Source organism: Tupaia chinensis, unplaced genomic scaffold, assembly GCF_000334495.1.
Source record: "Tupaia chinensis unplaced genomic scaffold, TupChi_1.0 Scaffold000159_1, whole genome shotgun sequence".
NCBI lineage: Eukaryota > Metazoa > Chordata > Mammalia > Scandentia > Tupaiidae > Tupaia > Tupaia belangeri.
Genome location: NW_006159630.1, coordinates 3,266,496 through 3,283,731, shown reverse-complemented (window position 1 = coordinate 3,283,731; position 17,236 = coordinate 3,266,496). Strand labels below are relative to the sequence as shown.

Here is a 17,236-nt window from a genome sequence, read left to right as displayed (position 1 = left end):
TCTTCTTTCCCTGCCTGGCCAGGTGAAACTGGTTTTGTGCTTCTGAGTATTCTTTACCCATTTATTTATTTATTCTTTGTTTTAAACTTTATGACTCCCTCTTTGCTTAGAACCAAAGAGGATGAGGAAGAAGGAGAAGCAGTCTTTCGAGAAGTGGTCAGTTTTACCCGGGCTCCCTTGCCAGGTGAGAAGGCCGAGGCCCTGGATGCTGTCTCCATGCTGGCTCTGGGGCTTCGGGCAGGCGCCTCCCCACCCTCTCATCTCTCTTGGTTGGTGGTGGTCGTCAGAGCCTCCGCACTAAGGCCACCGCTGCGATAATCCCCAATGTCCCCTCCCTGGGACCAGGTAGATACTACGATAAGGACACCAGCACACCTATCAGCTTTTACCTGTCTTCACTGGAGGAACTCCTGGCATGGGCGCCCCTCATGGATGACGGCTTTAATGTGGCCCTGGAGCCCCTGCGGTGTCGTCAGCCCCCGCTGAGCAGCCACAGGCCCCGGACCTTGCTATGCCATGACATGATGGGGGGGTACCTGGACGACAGGTGAGGGCCCCGCCTTACCTGGAGCCTGTTGCTCGGTGGGGTGGGGGCTGGAGAGGGAGGAGAGTGGCGTGTGCTAGAAGTGCACGGGGTGGGGTCAGGAGGTGCTGGAGGACCGGGGAGGAGCGCAGCCGTGAGCACTCTTCTGTCAGAGAGCAGCCCGAGTCAGGTGACGTCCGAGGCCCTCTGGGCGCTGCAGCCACTTCACTTTCCGCATTGCCACAACTCGCGATCTGGAGGGGTGGGGCCGGCTCAGCAAGTCGGCCGTGCCCTCGGACTCGCGGCTGAAGCTCACTGCTTCACTCGGTCTGTTTCCACGACCACCTCTGTGACGCTCGGACTCTGGCCTGGCTTCCTCGCACAGGCCTCTCCGCTCCCCCACTCCCTGCTGTAGCCATCCCATCGCAGAAACCACAGGGTCCCCTGGGAGGTCGCAGACGCCTGTGAACACTCCGGGGTGTGAGGACCGGGAGGCAGGCTCAAGTCGGCCAGCCTCTGAGGTCCACAGGCAGGTGACGAGACGTGGCCACCAGCCCCAGCCCGCAAGTGCAGAGGGAGGGACCGCGGCCCGTCTGGTCAGGCGGTGGAGCCAGACCCTCAGGACAGGCATAGGAGCTCCCTGCGTCACCTTCCTCCTCACCTCTGGCCATTGCTTACGGAGGCCGAGCACGCAGCCCCTCCGGGTCCAGCAGCCGACGCCCGGGCCGTGGTGGGACGTGCTGCTCAGGGCCCCACCCGGCCGTGGAGCTGACGTTCCTCCTGTCCTTTCTCTCCGCTCAGTGCCCAGGCTTCCGGGATGTTGGCCGGGTGAAGAAACGCCTCTCTCCCCGTAAGGCCGCCGGCCTCGTTCCACGTGCCGGGACCTGACTGCTCTGTTTCCCGGCCCAGGTTCATCCAGGGATCCGCGGTGCCGAACCCCTACTGCTTCTACCACTGGCAGTCCATCGACGTCTTCGTGTACTTCAGCCACCGCATGGTCACCATCCCCCCGGTGGGCTGGACCAACACTGCCCACAGACACGGGGTCTGTGTCCTGGGTGAGAGCCGGCCCTGCCAGCGTGCCTGCCGGGTGGCCTGTGGGTGCTTCCGCAAGGAGAGCGTCTCACCTGGGCACTGGTCGGATGGGTTGGGACAGGCCTCTGCACATTTCCCGAAGGGAGCAGGCCAGAACTGTCCTCAGCCATGTGGTCATGCTCGGGAAGGCAGCCTTAGGCTGGGAGCGCTGTCCCTCTAGCGCTGCCTTTCGAAACACAGGTGGAGGCAGGGTCTGGCCCGAGGGCCGTAGCCTGCAGGCGGGTGTGGGAAGACTGACTCCAGCCGTGGCCTGACGCCATGTTTATGGGCTTCAGTAGCTGCCTGGCAGGGTCCCACCCACAGCGTGCATTCCCGGGGTACCTGGCAGGGCTGCCATCCGAGCAGCGGGGTGGGAGGGAAGGCCATGCGGCGTCTGGCCTCATGTCTCTCCTGCCCCCCAGGGACTTTCATCACGGAGTGGAACGAGGGGAAGAGGGTCTGTGAAGCGTTCCTGGCAGGGGACGAGCACTCCTACCAGGCCGTGGCCGACCAGCTGGCCCGGATGGCCCAGTTTTTTGGTTTCGATGGCTGGCTGATCAACATCGAGAACGCTCTGAGTGTGAGCCGGCCTTCCTGGCCCCACTTCCCGCTGCCCTGGTTGCCTTGCAGCTGCCTCCACCTCTCCCTTGGGCTTGGCTAGACACGGGGAGCCGCTTGGCACCTCTGGGGCAGACCCGGCTCTAGAGGCCGGTGGCGATGAGGCGGACCCTGCGCTGCTTCTTGAAGGCAGCTGCCAAGTGCTCTCACCCTCTGCTCTCGGCCGCCACGCCTTGCCCCTCAGATCCCCCTTTCCCGTTAGCATCCTCACAGCCGCCCTCCCCTTAGCTGAGTTCTGATTCTGTCCTCCCTGCTCCAAGAAGAAGGGACAGTCATCGTCTAGTGGGGAGCCCAGCCCCCCGGAGGCCTTGGGGCGCAGGGGCTTTGGGGCCATGGCTTCTGTGTATCTGCATGCCCTCGGTCCCCATCTGTCCTGTGCTGGCAACGGGTCGTGATGGGCCTCACTGAGGGCCTCTTTGCACCCCGTCTCCCAGGCGGCCGCCGTGGGCCACTTGCCGGCTTTCCTCCGGTACCTGACAACCCAGCTGCACCGGCAGGTCCCGGGGGGCCTGGTGCTCTGGTATGACAGCGTGCTACAGAGCGGGCAGCTCAAGTGGCAGGACGAGCTCAATGAGCAGAACAGGTGAGAGCCAGGAGTGCGTGCTGGTTCTGGCTCCGGCTCGCAGCATGGCGAACGCGGGACTGCTTCCGGTGGGGAGGAGCAGGCGGGGTTACCCAGTACCCCGGCAGTCCCTGGACAGGGCCGGCGTCCAGCGGCCGTGCTGTACTGGGGGCTGCAGGTGCACACAGGGCTGGCCCCGCTTTCCTGGGGCAGGCGGGGTTACCCAGTACCCTGGCAGTCCCTGGACAGGGCCGGCGTCCTGCGACCGTGCGCACCAAGAACCGCAGGGTCACATTCTGGGCTGGTCCCTGCCCTCTGGGAGTGGGCTTTGTCCTAGGCCTGGCGGGTGAGCCAAGGTGGCTGGACGCTGGAGGGCAGAGGGCTGGGGTTGCTGGTGGGGCGCATCCTTCTGGACCCAGCCTCACGGAGGTCCTTGTCACCCCTCAGGGTCTTCTTCGATTCCTGCGACGGCTTCTTCACCAACTATAACTGGCAGGAGGAGCACCTGGAGCGGATGCGGGGGCAGGCTGGGGAGCGCCTGGCCGACATCTATGTGGGTGTGGACGTGTTTGCCCGGGGGAACGTGGTCGGGGGCCGCTTCGACACGGACAAGGTGGGTGGCCTACATGCTATTCCAGAGGCCTCATTCCTCCATTCTCATCTGCACCTGGGGGCAAGAGAGCTGGCAGCTCCCCTGCCCAGAGTGGGGAAAGACTCCAGGAAACGTGGGTGGCCTGCCCAGGCCAACCCGAGTCCCTGAAGCCCTCCCGACAGCCGCCTTGACAGTAGGTAGTACCTCCCGTGGGCGCTAGCCGGCAGAAGCCCCGTTCTGACCAGCAGCTGGCCTCACTGCTAGCCAGCCTGGACGCCTCTGGGCCCCGTCCTTTACCCCTGCCGGGTGGCTGTGACAATAGTGGTGCTGCCCGGCGGTGCCGTGGGGTGTGCAGGGCCAGGGACCGAAGTGCAGCCCCGGCTCTGGGAAACACTTGTCTAACGCCTAGTGACACTTCTCTGGCAGGGCAAGTCAAAAGGACAATGAGGAAGGAGCGGAGTTGGGGGCCTCCTGTGGGTCCTCCTGGGCCTCCCATGTTCTCAGTCCTGAGGCTTCAACTGGGTACATTCACCAGTAGCTGAAGACTCTTTACCCCATTACTCTGACGATGGTGCGAGGGGTACGTGAGGCAGAGACAGTGACAGTGAGACCAGCACTCCCAGTGCCCTCACTGGGGAAGTGCCCCACCTGCCTTCCTCCTGGCCAGCCCTCGGAGCCGCGGGGCTAGGAGCGAGGGGTGAGGGCGCTGAGCCTCCTTCCCATCCTGGCGCAGGCACTGCTGGCTCACTGGCCGCCGTGCCCAGCGAGGCTGACGGGGACACACCCCTACTGCTGTCTCCTCAGTCGCTGGAGCTGATCCGGAAGCATGGCTTCTCCGTGGCTCTCTTTGCTCCCGGCTGGGTGTACGAGTGTTTGGAGAAAAGGGATTTCTTCAAGAACCAGGATAAGTGAGTCCTACCATCCTAGGGTTTGGGGTGGTCTGTGGGAGGGGCGGGGTCTCCATGGCTCCTCTGGGTCTAGCTATCCAGGACCCTCCCCACCCAGGGGGGTCACGGGGGGTTGCTCATGAGAGGAGAGTCCAGGAATTCAGCCACCTTGGCTGCTTCCAGCGAGGGGCCCCTGTCAAGGATCCTAGGGGACCCTCCCACAGCCACGCCTCCCTGGCATGGCCATGGTGGGACGAGGAGCCCAGCCACCAAAGGCCTGTCCTGGCGGCCAGGGGCGAGCCTTGAGTAAAGGGGCGTGGCGAGGCCGGTCACGCTGGGTGGCACCCTCCCCACCCTCCGCCACCTCCCCACGGCCCCTGTAGGTTCTGGAGCCTGCTGGAGCGCTACCTGGCCCCCCATAGCACCTGCTCTTTGCCTTTCGTCACCTCTTTCTGCCTGGGCATGGGCACACGGAGAGTCTGCTACGGCCAGGTGTGTAGCGCCCACGGGCCCAGGGTGGGAAGGCACAGAGATGTGGCCAAGGGGCCGCCTCCTCTCTGTGCCACCCTCCGGCCGCACTGGGACAGGCAGCAGGTGGGGGCAGGCATGAGGTGGCTCTCCCTCGCCAGCACAAACCCGTCACCTGTCACGTCCTGCTCCCCCTGCCCTGGTGGGCTCCACTGAGACCCCCATGCTGCCCTCTCGCCCAGGAGGAGGCGGTGGGGCCCTGGTACCACCTGAGCGCCCAGGATATCCAGCCCCTGTTTGGAGAGCACCGGCTGGGAGGGGACGGACAGGGCTGGGTGAAGACGCACTGCTGCCTGGCGGACGCCTGGCACGGGGGCAGCTCGCTGCTGCTGCGGGGCGTGATCCCCCCCGAGGTTGGAAACGTGGCCGTGAGGTGGGTGAGCGGTGGCCCATCCCCAGCTGGGCAGGTGGGCAGCAAGGACAGGGCAGACCTGTGTTGCCTTTGTTTTGTTTTTTTTGGGGGGAGAGGTTTTTGCTATAGGGCGCATGCGCTCGCCAGAAAGACAGAGAGAGACAGAGACAGAAAGCGAGAAATCACTCCCCAGGGGAGATGGCCACGCCGCAATCCCTTCTCCTCCATTCTCCTCTCGGGATCTTGGCACACACGCACACGTGCCCGATGTGAGTTTAAGCCACCGGGTCCGGGACTCAGACTGGTCAACTACATGGGGGTCCAGCGACATAGCCATTATGCCAACTGCTGGTCCCCCTGTATCGTTTTGTTAATTGTGGTCAAAAACACATCCCAAACGTCCCATCTTAACCGCTGTTGGGCATGTGTTAATGCGGTCACGATTTGCTGAACAAGGACGCCTTCTGAGAGGCGTGCTGTCGCTGTGCAGACATTGGGTGTCCTCACACGAACCCTAAGTGGGCTAGCCTGCTACATTCTCAGACTGCGTGGACAGCCCGTCGCTCCCTAGCAGGCTACTGTCATGGTGCGGCCTGTTGCCACGCGGTGCGTGATTGTACAGGCACCCCGTCGTGTCGCCGGTCTTAGAATCGTGTAGCAGGTCTTAGAATTTTGGCAACGTGCAAGATGGAAACTTTGCACCCGCTGGATGGCTCCGCACCCCTCCCCAGCCCTTGGAATCCGCCTTCGGCTTTTCCATAGCCTTGTTGGCGACCACCTGAAAGCCCTGAGATGCATAGAACCCTGTGATCCTTCAGAACCCACGAGAGTATCTGGCCTTGGGGAGGCCTATCCCCCAGCCCCGGGCAGGCCGGGCTGCAGTGGGAAGGTCGCCCCAGCTTCTCTGCGGTCTCTCCCCGGCTGCTCATCGCGGGCTCTTCTTCCTTCAGGCTGTTTTCTCTGCAAGTCCCGCTGCCCCCCAGAATCTTCCTGTCCATGGTCTATAAGTTCGAAGGGCCCACGGACGTCGGGGTTGGTTTGGAGCTCACCACAGGGGATGCCGGCAGCTGTCACGTCGGTGGCATCTCAGTGTTAAGCGGTGAGGACTAGGGGAGAGCTCAGGAGGCTGGAAGCCCTCGGGGTGTGGGGCAGAGCTGGACCGGGCAGTGTCAGGTGGGTCCTTCCTGTCTGGAGCCAGGGCATCCTGGGGTCAGGGAGGGTCACGTCCCACCTGAGCCCGAACTCTGCCACGGGACCTCGGTGGGCAGTGGCTTTGAGAGGAGGCTGTGCAGGCTCGCGGTGGCCTCCTGCTGGCTGTGGCTTTGAGAGGAGCATGTGAATGGGGACGCCAGGGCAACTGGGAGAAGGCAGGATGAGGGAAGTACCAGGCTGCTCCCATGTACCTCCTCCTGGGGTGTCTGTGCTGGTGACCCCCAGGGATACCTGCAGGAGGTCACACTGGGACCTCTGACCTCCTCCGCCGAGCAGACCTCTTGACCACTCCCCACGCGCTTCCCTTGGGATTCTTTCTCAAGTCCTGTGTCTCTTCCTTCAGCAGACACTGGCTCAAGGCACAGACCCCAGCCCCTCCGTGTGCCCCCCACCAAGCTGGCCAGGTGGGTGGGTCGCTGTGGCCAGATGCTCAGCGGGGGCTGGGTCCAGCGGTGAGTCTCCTTGCTTCCTATCTGGTCCCCAGTGGGGGTGGCCACACAGCAGGGGTGGGGGAGCTTAGGCAGGAGGGTGCCCCACGGAGAAGCCCAGCGTTGAGGGATGGAGGTTGGAGCACTCAGGGTCCTTGTAGGGACCAGCCCGAGGCCCAGAACTCACTGACGGGGACTCCCAGGGTTGGAGCTCCCTTCTGCCGGGCGTGGGCCTGTGGCATGTGACCCACCCGTGGCCTCCCTAGCTGCTATGAGGTGAGCCTGCGGGGGTGCCTCCTGCTAGACCTCCTCGTCAGCTTCTCGCGGCCTCCAGGCAGCCAGGAGGAGAAGAGTTTCGTCTGTCGCCTTGGAGAGATCCAGGTGACGTGGGTGGCGGGGGTCAGGCTGGGATGTCCCTCCCTTGGAGAGGAGGTGGAGGCTGCACGGGGAGGGGGAGTGGGGCAGGAACCCCTGCTCCTCTGGGCAGGGAGGGAGGCACCCTTCCAGCCGGGCTGAGCCTTCTCTCTTGCCAGGTGGTGGGTGCCGACAGCCTGCTGGCCCCTCTGCCCCAGGTGCAGGCCGTCACCGTCTCTCTGGTCCACTGGCGGCGGGCAGGCTCTGAGCCGGAGGGCCGCCCTGCTCCGCTGCAACTGAGCTGTTCTCTGCACTGGTCCTACCCGCTCCCCGAGGTCCGCTGCTTCCGCGTCCACTGCCGGGGAAGGGCTGGAGTCGCGTCTCCCCTGCCAGCGCTCGAGGAGCCCGTGTTCCTTGGCCTGGCTTTTGCCAACCAGTACCGGGTAGTGGACCTGGCAGTGGAAGCCCCAGGACCTGGCCAGGATGGCCGTGTGCAGTTCCTGGTGGAGCCCGTCCCCAAGGAAGGGTTTCTGGTACCAGCAGCCGAGTGGGGCAGGGCCACGCTGCTGTACTCTGGCCCCGAGTGAGTGGACATCGAAGCTCTACAGTCTCCTGGCCTCTCCTTCCTCCTGGCCCTCGACCCGGGTCTGCGCTGGGACCTCCACTAAGCATGAGTGGTGGTGGCAAGACCCCGGTGCGAGGGCTGTGCCCAAGACCAGGTCCCTGACCTCCAGTCCTAGGACTGTGGCTCTTGGTGGGGACATTGAAACAGGAAACTAAGAGTGGTCACTCCCAAGCACAGAGAAGAGCCTTTGTTTTGCCAAATCTCTCTCCACAATGTATAGTTCCCTGGTAGAATGAAAGGATTTGGGGGAGTTTAGTCCAGAAAATTCCATAAAGGGTATTTCCAAATCAGCGGCCAGATGTCCCTGCCAAGGACGGCGACCTTTTATTCTTGCAATTGCTCAGTCAGAAGCAAGCTTGTCCCGGGCTTTGGTGGGTTTGAGAGCTTCATCTGAGGGTGAGGACTATCCCCTCGCCCTCAGGAGTGGGAGCCGAGGGCCAGGCCAGCACTGCCCCACTGCAGCCAAGGTGTTCCCCAGCTTTGGTGACGGTCTGCCCTGGGGCCTGCCACCTGGAGCACTCTCTCCAGCCCCTGGATCTGGTGCGTCTGCTGAGCTGCAGGTACTTGGCCAGGCCTGCAGTAAGGCCTGCCCTCTTGGGCACCTCTGCCCAGGGAGGGTGGCCGAGGATCGGGCAGCAGGTGGGGCCGGCAGGGCGCCTGGCCCAGGGAGAGAGGTGCTGTGCTCTGGGCCAGCCTGCACAGCCACCCTTCTTGGCCTTCTTCAAGCACTCGGAGACCCAGACGAGGCAGCCCCTGGAGGAGGCTGTGCAAGTGCAGGCTGCACCTGTGCTGGAGGCAGCCTGAGGCAGAGGGGTAGCGGGCCACTGCAGTAAAGGGAGCGGCCACCAGATGGCAGTACTGTCGTGGCTGCTGCCTTCTGAGCACCTGTAGGTGCCGAGAATGGGCTGGGTTCCTGGTGGGCATGGCCCCACCTCTTAAGGGCTGAAATCCACCTCTCCCCACCTCCCTGCCTTCTGTGGCACTTACATTCCTTTTCCACCCGCTGAGCCGCTCCACAGGGCTGGAGGCCCAGGGCTGGGGTTCCACGTCAGGGTTGGCTAGCCAGTGCTTAGAGAGGTTTGCTGAGGATTTCGGTGGGGGATTACTGTGCCACAGACTCACAGAGGCTGCCCAGCTCCCGGGTTGTCCTGGGTTCCTCTGGGCGAGGAGGGGGCTGAGTGGGGGTGGGCATACGTGAGCTGCTGCCCTGGTACCCCTACTTTGTTCTTTCGGTTCTTAGGGTTCCTCAGCTCTGAGCCTCTCCCCATGTCTGAACCGGGGTGGGGGGTGGGGTGGGGGGGCGGTGAGGGCCCCTCCTGGCCACTCACCGTGTCCCCAGGGGTGCGAGGCTGCGGGCGGCAGCCTCGTCTCGCTTCCCTTACTTCATGAAGTCTCCCACTTTCCCCTTTAGGTGCCGGCTCCCCGAGTGTTTTATGCAGAGGAGGGAAATTTATAGTGACAATTATTTTCTCACAGTCTGGTGAGCAAGCAATTAGAAGTAGGGGCTTAGTGGAGCATGGCGTGTGGCAGAATCACACACCCCAGCTCCCCAAGAGCCTGGTCCCCAGCCCTACCAACGGCTCACAGGCAGGAAAATTAATATGCCGGCATTCAAGCCGGTGCCCCTCTGGCGGGTGTAATCGCTCTGAAATAAATTATCCGACGTTGTGAAAAATGAACTCACGTCTTGGCGAGAGGTGGTGCGGCTCAGGGCCCCAGCCCTCCCCCAGCCCCCAGCCCCCAGGCTTCTAGATGTCTCGTTTGGGGAATCCACAGCTGTTTTGCCCCGCCCCCAACTCCCTCCTGCCCCTACCCTGCCCACCCCAGGAGTGGGGACCCCAGTGGGCGGGAGGGAACACTGCCTGGCTGACCGAAGGCTGACCATGGTGCAGGGCCCAGGGTTCTGCATCCCCAGCTCCTGGCGCTCCTGCACTGGTAGACCTGGCACGGCTGCGGACACCCAGGTTAACCTTTCCCCTCCCGGGAGGTCATGCAGTGTTCGGTGGTGCTGGCAGGCCGGGACACAGGGACCTAGGCTGGCCTCCACGTGGGAACCGCAGGGGAGAAAGGCTGCAGCTGTCTGGGGCGAGTGCAGAGGGTGTCTGGGGGAGCGCCAGACTGCAATCTTGGGCCTAGACGAGTCTCTGGCTCCCCGTTGCCACCTGGCTTCAGGCTTAGGCAGGGCTGTGCCCCACCAAGGGCTGCCTGTCCTGAGCCCAACCCCTCAGTCCTCTGTCCCCACCCCTGTCCAGCAGTTGCCATATGAAAAGGAGCTGTCCTGCTTTGAAGAAAGAAATCTTTATTAATAACCTTAATAATAATAGTAGTCTGAATGGTCACAACCTGGAAGCATACGGGATGGTAAGAAAGGAAGCCTGGACCCCGCTGCAGTCCTGGGGAGGGCGGGCGGGGGGCCGCGCTGCTGCGAGAAACGGTCCGGAACGCGCAGGCGCGGGGGCTCTGTACAGAGGGCGCCGGCGCGGCGGGGCTATGTACAACAGGAATAGAAAAGGAGAATTCCATTTCGACGCTTCAGAGCTGATGCTGAATACAAAGTGAGGTGTAGTTTTTATTTTAAAGTTTCATGAGACGGTGGAGCCTGTGCCTTGTCCTCACTGCCTCCCCTACTCCAGCCTTCTCTGCTTCGCCCGGGGCGGGGGTTCTCCCTGTTACGCTGTCCACCGCCCACCCTGGGCCAGCGGCTGCCCTGCGAGTCCTCCTTCCCCACCGCACGGCTGCAGGGAGCAGGGCCCATCCGGCCTCCCCCAGCCTGGCTCCCCCCTGGGCCCTGCTCTGGCTGTGCCGTCCAGGCTCCCGACCACGCGGTGCGGGAGGCACTGGCCCGGCCGGGCCCCTCTGCTCCACGCAGCTCTGGGCTCTGCAGGGAGCGGCGGGGAGGGCTGGGTCCCAGCTGGCAGCACGTTGTAGTCCTTCACCTCCACGGGCCAGGGGCTCTTCCAGGGGAAAGCCAGGTGGCCAGCAAGAGCCCGTCCTGCCCCGAGAACCCCCGAGGCTGCGCCTGCGGCTGGCTGGGCTCCACTGTGCAGCCGAGCGTCTCCTGGGGAGGAGGGCGGGACGCCCCGGAGTGCTGGAATCACATCAGCCCTTTTCGTCAGCTCGGCCCCCAGGGCTGCTGGCGGGCGGCCTCCTCACCAGGCGGAGGGCACGGATGGAGCTGCAGGGTAGGAGCAGACGGGCCCAAGCTGGAGCCCAGGAATGGGAAGCCGCCACCGGCACAGGTGGCTTAAAGATCGAGTCCTGTTCGCCGCCTTCCCTGCTCGGCCCCGGGCCTGCCCCGCCGCCGAGCCCACCCTCGCCTAGAGCGGGGGCCGGGAAAGGAAGGCCAGAGAGAAAACGGAGGCCCCACTGGCCACACAAGCGGCCCCCTCCCCTCCAACTTCGTCCCACTGCGCCCGGCGGAGAGCGGCGCTGCCCCACAGCGCCACCAGGTGGCCAGGAGCGAGAGGCGCGTGGGGCCGTCTGGTCGCGGGGCCGCTCTCCACGGGCGCCCCCTGCCGACGTGCTCCCTCGGTGCGGGCGTGCGGCCAGTGCGCAGGACCGATTCGGTCGGATGCCTCTTGGTTTGGTTGTTTTTTTGTTGCTTGGATCTTAACATCTTTTTTTTTTTGTTTGTTTTTGTTTTGTGATTTTTTTGTTTGTTTTTTGTTTTTGTTTTTGCCCTTCATGGTCCGAGAAGGAAACGGTGGAAGGTTTCACTGCAACAGAAACAGAAAGGCAGGACTTGCAGTTTCCCAGCAGAGCCAGGCCTGAAGGAGGGCCCTGGCCTGGGGGCTAGCACCCCCGAACCTGGCTCCCAGCTCCAGTACCGCCAGCTCCCCAAGGCTAGTTTTCAAGCAGAACCCCATCTTCCAGGGCTGTGTGTGTCTGGCCCTGGGGGTGGGCAGAAGTAGGGGAGCCAGGGCGGGGCCTGGGGAGGCCTGGCACAGCGGAGGGCCCCCAGTAGCCAGGCTGGGAGGGGCTATGCTGCCTCGCTGCCTCTTCAGTTGATGCGGCTAGCTTGGGAGGTGGGCCCCAAGAATGCCCTCCCCTGACGGTGCTCAAGGACGACATCCCTGAGCTAGGGGACCGGAGGGCACAGTGCCAGGCTGGCCTGCTCCTCCTCCTGGGTACTCAGGTGCCCCTGCAGGCTGGGCTGGGCAGGCCAGGGCAGGGCCACCGCTAGGTCTCAGGTGGGGGATCTCTTTCCACCTTTCCACGTCTCACAACAGCACCTAAGAGCCTCCAAGACGGTGTGACCATGTGGCCTGCACACCACACAGGGGCTCAAGCGCCGTCAGCCAAACTTAATTAGGGACATTAGCTGCAGCTGAATGGGGCGTGGACGCAGAGGGGCCGCCCCGTGATTAGCTGTGTGAGGTCAGACAGGGCTGGGGAGACACACTGATGGGAGCCTAGGGCCCCTCCGTCCCCACAGCAGGGCCTTGGGCTGTGATCAGGGCTGGCTGTGGTGGCTTCCAGGCCGCCTGGCCAGGCGTTTCCGTAGCTCTGTATGGAGCCTGAGTCACCATCGAGTGTGGGTGTCGCCCTGGCAGGGTGGCACTACTGCTAGCCCCGGGGGAGGGCTGCTGTCCTCCTGCCCAGCCTGGCCCCCCACTAGGTGCATACTGTACCTGAGACGGCTCGGGCAGAACATCAACAAGTCAAAATAGGAAACCCAGGTCCCAGACATGCGAGAAAGCCCAGGGCCAGACACACACGCCACCGGGGGGGCTTGCTGAGTGGGAAGTCTGCGGATGTTAGGGTCACAGAGGGCCAGCAGAGCGAGTCGCTGACCGGGAGGGGCACACTGTCTTCCCGCGGCCGTGCCTGGTGTGGGGCTGTGGGGAGTTTGGGGGTGCATCAGAGTGAATGCTGTGAGGGGCTGGGTCTCCTGCTAGTACGGGGTGAAGCGGCTGTGCCCTCCTCGGCAGAGGCTAGCCTGCAACATCAAAGATGAAAAACAGCCAATCAGTACTGTCTTTTGGTAGGAGTGGAAAAAGAAAAAAGCAAAAAAAAAGTAAGGAAAAACAAAAAGAGAAGCGCTAAACCCGTTGTCTCTCCCCAGACAGGATTCCTTGGGGAGAATGGGTGTAAGGCTGTCCTGACAAGGGGAGGGCATGGGCCTGTTTCTGCTGTGGGGTCCCGAGGCCAGGAGGGGGCGCTCGCGCCCCCCAGCCAGTAGTGCTCCTAGGCCGCTTCTCTGGGTCACAGCCGGCCCCTTTAGGGCCCCTGTCCTTAGGCAGAGGGAGGTCCACGCAGCACCTGCTCAGCCCCTTGTGGGCTGCATAGCACAGGGGCAGGGTCCTTGGGCCACAGCTGCAGAGCCTGGGGCTGCTGAAGCCGGTTCCAGCAGGGCCACACTGCCAGGCTCGCTTCCAAGGGGCTTTCTCCCTGGGGCCCTTCTGGGCCCAACTTGGGCCTGGCCCCGGGTCCTGACCGGAAGGGCAAGTCTGGGGGCTTTTCTCCCAGGGCACTGGGCTGCCCAGGGCGAGGAGGGCTTCACTGGCACCTCCCACCTGCCCACCAGTTTCACTAGCAAAGGGAGGAAAAACGGCAAGTGCCAGGGAAAAAAATCGGGAAAAACAGAAAATCTTAAAAATAAAAAACTGTTCTGCAAACACGAGCAGACACCTCTGTGGATTAATAAATGCTCCTAGCCAGGAGGTGCTCTGAGGGCCGGCCGTCCTGGGAGCCAGGGCCTCCTGCTCCCCACGGTCATAGGCTGCTCAGGTGCCTTGGGGCGGGGGGTTTGGGGGGGGGGCTTAAAAACCAAAAAGACGAAACACAAACTGGGAGGGAGTGATCAAAGCTGGGAGAGGCGAGCCTTCTCCACTCACTCCCTGCTGTTTCCATCTTTGATGTTGGAGCTAGCTGAGGCCCAGCACGAGGCCGGGAGGTGCCAGTGGCATGGGAGCAGGTCGGGAAGTGTGAGCTGGGCTGTTTGTGTGGGCAGCTGGCCACACACACACACACACACACACACACACACACACAGAGACATGGGCCTCAGCCAGGAAACCAGGAGGGCCCTCCTGGCCCTGCTCGCTCCACCCTGCAGCCCTGGGGGAGGCTGAGTAGAAGGGGCACCATTCCCCGGGGTGAGAGGCAGCAGGGTTCCTCTGCCTCCAGCCCTCATCCTCTTCCCATGTGAGAGGCGGTGCGGGGGGCGGAGGTGATAGGGCACTGGCCACACGGGGTGCCAGAAGGAACTGGGGCCGTGGGCGCAGACCTGCCCTTGTCCTCGGCCTCGGCGGCCTCGGCAGGAAGGAGGGCCCTGCTCTGGTCTCCCTGGTGTTCCTGGTGTGGGAATGGAGGGGCTGAGCAGGGCTTTGGCTATAGGTTCAGGAAACTTCTTGGGTCATGCCAGGACGCTTTCCTGAGGCCCAGAGATAACTGGTGGGTTGGCGAATGTCTGGATAGAACCCCCCACCTGAGAGATAGCAAGGGGCTAGGCTTCCCCCACCCCAACTCAAATCCAGGCCACCGGCCCCGGGCGCCAGCCTCGGCCTGTCTCCTAAAGGCCCACCCTGCCTTGCCTTGCCTCGCCCAACGCTGGGCCTATCATGCTGGGCACCAGAACAGGCAGGCCCACCTCCTTACCATGGTTCCAATGCTGTAGGTTGCCGCAGGGCCGATGGTGTGATGGTAGGGGTCAGCGGCCGCATAGACTCTGCCGTAACTGCGGAAGAGGGGGGCAGTGTGGCAGGTGAAGGGGTGCAGCAGGCCTCCTGCCCCTCCAGACTGTGCTTGGCACCCCCGGGCCTCTCCCAGTCACAGGGTCCCTCCCTCCCCAACTTGGAAGGAAGCTTCTGGAATGCAGCAGGCCACACTCCCAATCCAGCCAGTGGGGGGCAGAGCCCAGCTATGGGCCACAGGAGGTTAAAAGGCCTCCTCCTGAAGCTTGCTGGGAGGCACGGCCACCGTGGTCCCCAGGGAGAGCAGAGGCAAGGCTGGGGACAGCAGCTGACCGGGGACAGTGGTGCCGCGACACCTGCACCTGCCCCTGCCCTGTCGCCCAGCTGCTCAGAGGGCAGGCTGGCCTCCAGGTTAGGGTCTGGGTCACGCGCACCCAGAGTGGGTGCAGCAGAGGCCGTAAAGAGGTGTGATGGAGGGTCCCACCTGCCACTGGGGGAAGGGACAGGCCCTGAGGACAAGAGGGACAGCTGCCCTTGAGCAGGGGCCTGACACAGGGGCTCGAACACTCCCCTGCCGTGGCCCCAAGCAGGAACTCTCCTGCCAACCAGCCAAGTCCTGAGGGACGGCACCCACTGGGGAGGCTTGAGGACAGCTCCCCGAAACAGAGCCACCCATAGGCCTCTTGGGGTGCTCCCAGCTGGGCAGGGGTATACTACCCACCCTCCAGAGGGGCGAACCGGGCTCCCCTGCTTTCCCTCCTGAGGCCTGGAAGGGCGGCCAGGCACCAGGGGCCCTTTGGACCTCCACCTGGACCTGGGGAGGGTCAGGAGATGCCAGACCTGGGGGCCCTGTACTTGATTCTAGGCCGGGAATCAAGAGATGCCTGTCTGCTCTGAAAACTGGGGTGTCCATACCCTCCCGTTACATGGAGAAAGTGAACAAAGTAGGGGGCTTGCTGCTGTGAGGGTTCCCAAGCCACTCATGGGCCTGCTGTCCTGTGTAGGTGCAGGACCCTGACCCTCAGCGGTGGGTGAGGCTTCCCACCTGCCTGGGCCCAGGTAGGGCCATGGGTGTGATGGTAGGGGTCAGTGGCCGCAGACTTCTCGCCTCTGTGCCAGAGCAGCTTTCGCTCCCAGCCTCATGTGTCCCCTGGCCTCACCTGTCCCCGGCCTCACCTGGCCCTGGCCTCACCTGGCCCCAGCCTCACCTGTCACTGTAGGCCGCTGCTGCTGGCTGAGCGTATCTGTAGGCTGCGTAGCCTCCCTGTGGGGTAGGGGGAGGGAAAGATGCAGATGGACTTAGTGGGGCTCACAGGGAGAGAGGGAGCCCATGCAGACCCTGCAGGGCTGCGGCTCTGGGGGCACTCAGGCCTTCCCAGTCCTTCCTTTGAACCTTCCCCTGATCTGGCGAGGGCTAGGAGGTGCCTGGCCTGGGTGGCTGGCTCCTACCCGCAGGAACTCTGAGGACACCAGCGGGGCTCCGGCGGGGCAGGGCTGTGTGCTTGCTCGCTCGTTTGCCCGCCACCCATCTGTACATTCACCACGGACGCCCGGGAACTGACTCGACGCCCTGCTTGGCCTTGGCACACAGCAGGAACCGCACACCTGCACCAGGCCAGCAGCTCCTGAGGGGCGCTGATGGGCACAAGGGCCCAGGCCAGCATTAACTCTCATGGTGACTGCCCAGGACGGCAGTGCAGCCAGGTGTGTGGGGGCAGGCTGTCAGCCAGAGCTCCAAGCAGTAGGGGGGCCCACATAGGGACAGAGAGGTGACGAGGCCCCATCAGGGAGGCGTGGGCCTAGCAGCACGGCTCCCTGGGTCCCCTGCATCCTGGTCTCTCTCGGGACCCTACTGGACACAGGGCCTCTGGGGCTCGCTCACTGCCCCATCACACACCAGCTTGCGGGGCTCAGGTCACTGTGTCTCCCTCAGTGAGCCAGCCAGCTGGCTGGGCGGAGGCAGGACCCCAGGGGGCCTTGCACCCCGCCTCCTGGGCTCCTTGGGAGACTTGGGATGGGTGGGCCAGAGGGGCAGTGAGCAGGGCAACCCCCACTTCTCATGGACACCAGAACACCTGCTTCCACCCTCCCCAGGGCTGCACTTACATAAATCTCAGCGCCATAAAATCCATCCTGATACACGACCCTGGAAGCAAACGGACAAGAAAGTGGTGGGAACGCTGCGGAGGTGGGGTAGGCCGGCTCCGGAGTCTGCTGAGGGAGGGGGCACGGGGCCAGCCCCGCCCACGGGACTGGCATTTTAACAAGCGTTTGCTCCAGTGCCCTGTTTTGGTATAACAATAGAGTAACACCCTCGCTGTCAGCTCCTTTCTCCCACGAACCCAGGGGCCCGGGGCCTGCCCGGCACCCTCCTCCCCCCCCACCCCGGCTTCCCCCTTCCAGGGATGGGTAGGCGCCGCGCAGGGCTTAGAGAAGCCCCTCCCCAGTGGAGGGCCAACGATTGCACGGGACAAGCCCGCTCGGAACGTCCCGCCCGAGCTCCCGGACGGGCGGAGCGCTGCGTGTGGGCGCTCCCCCACCCCACCCTCAGCTCCAAAAAGGCCGCCTGCCCTTCCCTCGGCACAGGGCACGACTCCCTGCCACGCCCCCTGGGCCTACTCCACAGCCCCTCCAAGTACTCACGCTCCGTAAGTCGGGATGGGCGGCGGGGGCGGCGCGGCCCGAAACGTGTTGTACACGGCCCGGCCCCGGCCTCGGAGGTGCGCGCCCCGGTAGGCGACGGCCGTGCCCGTTGTGGGGTAGGGGAACCCCGTCACTGCAGGAAAGGGGCGCCAAGAGAAGAGTGTGAGAAAAAGGCGGAGGGGGCGGGGCTCGAGCGAACAACC

General features: G+C 63.8%; 2 protein-coding genes across 10 annotated transcripts in view; one reads left to right on the top strand and one right to left on the bottom strand.

The window, feature by feature from the left end:
• Positions 1 to 9,434, top strand: part of ENGASE (endo-beta-N-acetylglucosaminidase) — an 11,628-nt gene extending 2,194 nt beyond the window's left edge. For 2 of the 6 annotated variants that reach the window (XM_006145692.2, XM_027770752.1), the window contains exons 2-14: positions 111 to 184; positions 346 to 547; positions 1,433 to 1,581; positions 2,020 to 2,177; positions 2,650 to 2,798; positions 3,225 to 3,390; positions 4,174 to 4,277; positions 4,640 to 4,748; positions 4,967 to 5,157; positions 6,087 to 6,235; positions 6,692 to 6,800; positions 7,043 to 7,157; positions 7,310 to 9,434. In XM_006145692.2, coding sequence (XP_006145754.1) covers positions 111 to 184; positions 346 to 547; positions 1,433 to 1,581; positions 2,020 to 2,177; positions 2,650 to 2,798; positions 3,225 to 3,390; positions 4,174 to 4,277; positions 4,640 to 4,748; positions 4,967 to 5,157; positions 6,087 to 6,235; positions 6,692 to 6,800; positions 7,043 to 7,157; positions 7,310 to 7,717 — 2,083 coding nt within the window. In that variant the 3' untranslated portion in view covers positions 7,718 to 9,434. The remainder of the gene's footprint in view (positions 1 to 110; positions 185 to 345; positions 548 to 1,432; positions 1,582 to 2,019; positions 2,178 to 2,649; positions 2,799 to 3,224; positions 3,391 to 4,173; positions 4,278 to 4,639; positions 4,749 to 4,966; positions 5,158 to 6,086; positions 6,236 to 6,691; positions 6,801 to 7,042; positions 7,158 to 7,309) is intronic. The other 4 variants (XM_006145693.3, XM_014586738.2, XM_014586739.2 and 1 more) reach the window with 4 other exon arrangements.
• A 1,976-nt stretch (positions 9,435 to 11,410) lies between these two features.
• RBFOX3 (RNA binding fox-1 homolog 3) overlaps positions 11,411 to 17,236 on the bottom strand; it is a 353,380-nt gene continuing 347,554 nt past the window's right edge. For 3 of the 4 annotated variants that reach the window (XM_027770751.1, XM_006145691.1, XM_006145687.1), the window contains 5 exons: positions 17,034 to 17,166; positions 16,497 to 16,674; positions 15,599 to 15,654; positions 14,356 to 14,434; positions 11,411 to 11,471 (listed from right to left, as the gene is read on the bottom strand). In XM_027770751.1, coding sequence (XP_027626552.1) covers positions 11,469 to 11,471; positions 14,356 to 14,434; positions 15,599 to 15,654; positions 16,497 to 16,674; positions 17,034 to 17,166 — 449 coding nt within the window. In that variant the 3' untranslated portion in view covers positions 11,411 to 11,468. The remainder of the gene's footprint in view (positions 11,472 to 14,355; positions 14,435 to 15,598; positions 15,655 to 16,496; positions 16,675 to 17,033; positions 17,167 to 17,236) is intronic. The other variant, XM_006145688.1, reaches the window with a different exon arrangement.